The sequence below is a fragment of the Gavialis gangeticus genome, unplaced genomic scaffold (assembly GCF_001723915.1).
Source record: "Gavialis gangeticus isolate Ggan-Ray unplaced genomic scaffold, GavGan_comp1, whole genome shotgun sequence".
In the NCBI taxonomy this organism is placed as follows: Eukaryota; Metazoa; Chordata; order Crocodylia; family Gavialidae; genus Gavialis; species Gavialis gangeticus.
Window position 1 is genome coordinate 10,473,514 of NW_017729027.1, and position 4,150 is coordinate 10,477,663.

Sequence of the window (4,150 nt, forward strand, 5' to 3'; positions counted from 1 at the left end):
AAAATGGTTTAGGGGTCTGCAAGCAAAAAAGAGGTTGAAAAAACATCACCGTCCTAAAACATGATATTTGGTAGCTTTCATCTTCACACACAGAACTGCAAGTTGTTATTAGCCAAAGTTATTTTAAAAAGTTTAGCTGCATTAGTGTCACTGCCTTTGTGAAGTAACTACGGATCATCCAAGTTACAGGAGTTCATTTCTTTTCAGTCAACTTTGCATGTCAAAATTTTTTCAGGGGTAGAAAGCCATTAAAACTCTGCAGCCTTTAACCTGATGACTTGTTAAGCCAACAGCCTCAGAAGTTCTCAAAGCACTGGAACAGGCTACTTACTGTGGAGCTGACCAATTAGCTCCTCAGTAAACTGTCACCATCTACATGTGCAATGTTATTAGGCTGGAGTAAACTAATTAACTCCACTGTAGGATAGTATGTACCTGGCAGTACTATCTTATGGCAGAGTTATTTACCTTGGCACAACACATATGTAGACACTAGTAGGGCTCACTGCAGCACAAGGGTGCTTCATGCCCAAGCCAGCCCCTCTGCTACATGCCGAGTCAGGTCGGAGCAGCCCCAGACTGGCAGGCTGACCCTTGGGACCTCCTGCTGGGGCTGCTCCGTCCCATCTCAATGGGCTACGGTCTTAGGCGCATGTGCAAACGCTGTGCCCAGGAGCAATAAATTCCAGTGTAAACTACACTGGAGTTAATTGTATCATATTAATAGAACATGTAAATATGTCCCCTTAGCAGTTTTTAAGACCTGGGTAGACAGCCTTGGCTGAGATGATATAGCTAGGGATGGTTCTGCTTTGAGCAGGGGGTTGGACTAAATGACCTCCTGAGGTCCCTTCCAACCCTAATGTTCTATAATCCCATATGCCATCATGAAAGTTTAAAGGTAAATATTTTGAAGGGAAAAAGTGGTGATTGTAACTATTCCTTCAGTTCACCATTGCCTGTGTAAGCAGCTGACAGGATTCAGTGACCCAGGAGGCACCCTCCAGATCTCTAGTTTTAAAGAGGCCTATAACAACAAGTGTTTACAAGTACACTTTTTGACTTTAAAATACATAGGTTTTTAAACAATAGCTGAAAATGAATTTCTTTACTTGCATACTAGGAGTCAAGTTTCCCCTCAGTATCAGTAACATTACCAGTGGCCAGAACAGATTAAGCAATGGAGCTCTCCCCTAGCTCAACACTGGATAGCAACAATGGTACCAATTACAACAGAAGAAACATAACTATAGCCAAAAGGTTATGGCCCTTAAGTACATAAAACATATACAGTGAATCCTCCCTCTTACAAATTTTGGAAATGCAAGGATTTTTTTTTGGGGGGGGGGGAGGGGGAGGGAATAACTTTTATTGCAGTTGGTCCAATAAAAAAAAACAGTTATGACCCCAAAAATCCTTGCTTCTCACCTAGTTCCATCACAGCTAAAACATCACTAACAATACCACAATTTGGGGAGTAAAGTAGGTTATTTCTACATTAAAAACACTGCCAATAGTTTGTACTGTATTTAACTTTAAAGATAACGTTTTTCCATTAATGGGAAAAAGACCCCTACAAAAACCAAAAAACTTCCTATTTACAGCAAGGATCACAATTACAAGGACAGCATACCTGCAGTAGGATCTTTGGCTAAGGCATTATCCAAGGCACTTGTTACAGACTGGAAGAGATTCATTTTCTGAGTTTGTCCTGTGTGGGGAAGAGGGGGAAAAAAAGCCCATTTAATTTATGGGGAGGGAACAATGAGACAACACTTATAAGATCTCCTATGAGATAACAGCCACTGACTGAGACGTAATTCTTCATATTTTCTTTATAGCAAGGACACATTTACACATAATAACTTTAACGTAGTGGGAAACAGGTCAGCACACCTTGTATTTACTGGGATAACAATACAGATAACTAACATATCACATCTCTTTCAGAAGTTAAACTCATGGCTGCAACACATGCCGTAACATCCTTCAGACACAATAAGGAATACTATGAGCAAAAGACTGCAACATCACAAGTCAGAACCTACAAGTTATAACACAATTACCTTTCCTGCAAGGCAGTGGTTTTCAACCTTTCTAAACAAAAGGCACCCGTGATAGACAAGACACCCTTCACAAAATAACCCTTCAGCTCTTAGCTTTTCCTTTTATTTTTTTTTACTACAAAAAATAATAGAGCAAATTTTCTATTGCAAAGACCACAACAGGTCAGAGGATTTTTTTTGTTTGTTTGTCGGGGGGGGGGAGGGGGGTTAAGACTATGGACTCCTATATGAAATCTCAGTTTATCATGTGAATGTTTGCATACCTAACAGTGCTAACATTGTGTAGCACCCTGTACCACCCTTGAAAGGACCTCCAGACACCCTGGTTGAGAACCACTGCCCTAAAGGAACAAACTTCAAATAAAGCACTGCAATGTTACTAACCTTGTTAAATGTCACCAGTTCACGTCCAAGTTGCAGCAAACATCCATCACTACCATTTAGCCCATAGTAAACTACCATTTGGCCCAGAATCTTACTGTCTGTAGAACTGCAAGATTGACCTACTAGACTTCTGGGAACGAACAGTAGGGAAAATAGTCAAGAGTGGAGCAGAGTGGGAAAATATTTTAATGCTTGGCTGCTTTTATTGGGATTTGCCACATTGTAACCATTTTCTTCCCCCCACACCCCCAACCTTTTTTTTTAAAGCTTTAAACCTTACCATTTATTACCCGTTTCCCTACCTCATCTCAGCATGCTGAGGAGGACAGATATTCCTGATGTAGCACAAAAACAATTAGCTAGTAGACATATCAGCTTCTAATAGGACCAAGCCAGCTTCCATAAGCTAGGCAGAATTGTGCCCTATTTGTAGCTGAATAGGAAGCCTACCAAGCTGGCTGACAATATGAGGTGGCAATTTTTCAGTTGGAAGCGCTCTTTCAACTCATGACAAAAACCAGGGTCCCAAGGTGAACCTGTCCTTAGAATCAGACATAGGTTGAAGCTCTTGTGAAAGCAGGAATTTGATTTCTTACTTGGAATTAAATCATGATGCCAAGCTTCCATCCATCTCAAACTTTGAACAGATACAGCTTTTACCTTCATCATGCTGTTACAAAGTGTTGCCAGAAACCGGTTATTTCAACCCTGAGTTGGGCTGCACTGATCTTATGCATCCCAGGGTTTCAAAGTTTTATTAGTTGCTATTTGTCATCTGGTATAGGATCCTTTAAGAGATGCTACAAGAAGCACAAGGAATAATTCAAAAGGAATAGTTAGAATGATATGAAACATGTAAAAATTAACTAACTTAAGTTAAAGGAAGGAAAAAGAAAAATCTAAAAAATCATCTTTGGCTCCTCTGCCTTTGGTTTTTTATTAAACTATTCTGACAACCCAAGCTTTCCAGAATTTGGAGTTAAACTTCTGAAACTCACCTAACATCTGATGGTATTTATAGATATGCCCGAGGGGGGGGCGGCAGCTTGAACAAGCTTTAGCTGAAAGCACCCCTGCTGCCATTTTTCAGCACAGAGATGCTGATTCATGTGATGCTGGAGTCTGCTCCGATGCTCTGTAATTGGAGCAGCCTCACTGCATGTGTATAGGCACCCTGAATTATCCCCAAAGTCTTGCTAGCTTAGTATAGTAGTGATTGCTTTGATCTGTTCCCAAATTTTGTATTTTGAGGCTTCTTTTTGAATTCCTGGGAGAGAGGGAACTAAAGAAATACAAACTATCACATCGCGATAGTCAACAGCACCATTTCTGCCAAGACTTTCACTGGCTTGAATGTCAACTCACATTGAACATTTCCTTGATACTGAACATGCACAAGTCTTCTTGCTATCTTAAAAAAAAAAAGAAAAAGGCTACAATGTGGGAAATCCCAGTAAAGGCAGCCCTGTATCCTTATTGATTCCCCCCCTTCCTATCTAATGAGCCTGGCACACACAGCAATAAGTACAGGCTTACCCCTACCAGCCCTAAAACCTGAAGTGGGCACATAGGCTGAGGGTCCTGAGCAGCCTCACGTTTACCGACGTCCTTGGGAGTTGGGAACTTTCCTCGAAGGTGGGGGGGCAAGAGCTAGCAGCAAAGTAAGCAGCATTGGCAACACAGAGGGGCTGCCCGTGCCC

The 4,150-nt window shown here is 41.3% G+C and overlaps 1 protein-coding gene across 3 annotated transcripts in view; it reads right to left on the reverse strand.

Moving 5' to 3' along the window:
* Nucleotides 1-4,150, reverse strand: part of BCKDHB (branched chain keto acid dehydrogenase E1 subunit beta) — a 395,605-nt gene that overhangs the window by 385,263 nt on the left and 6,192 nt on the right. For 2 of the 3 annotated variants that reach the window (XM_019520436.1, XM_019520437.1), the window contains exon 2: nt 1,634-1,711. In XM_019520436.1, the coding sequence (XP_019375981.1) occupies nt 1,634-1,711 (78 nt within the window). Of the gene's footprint in view, nt 1-1,633; nt 1,712-2,450; nt 2,556-4,150 lie in introns of those variants that run through there. The other variant, XM_019520438.1, reaches the window with a different exon arrangement.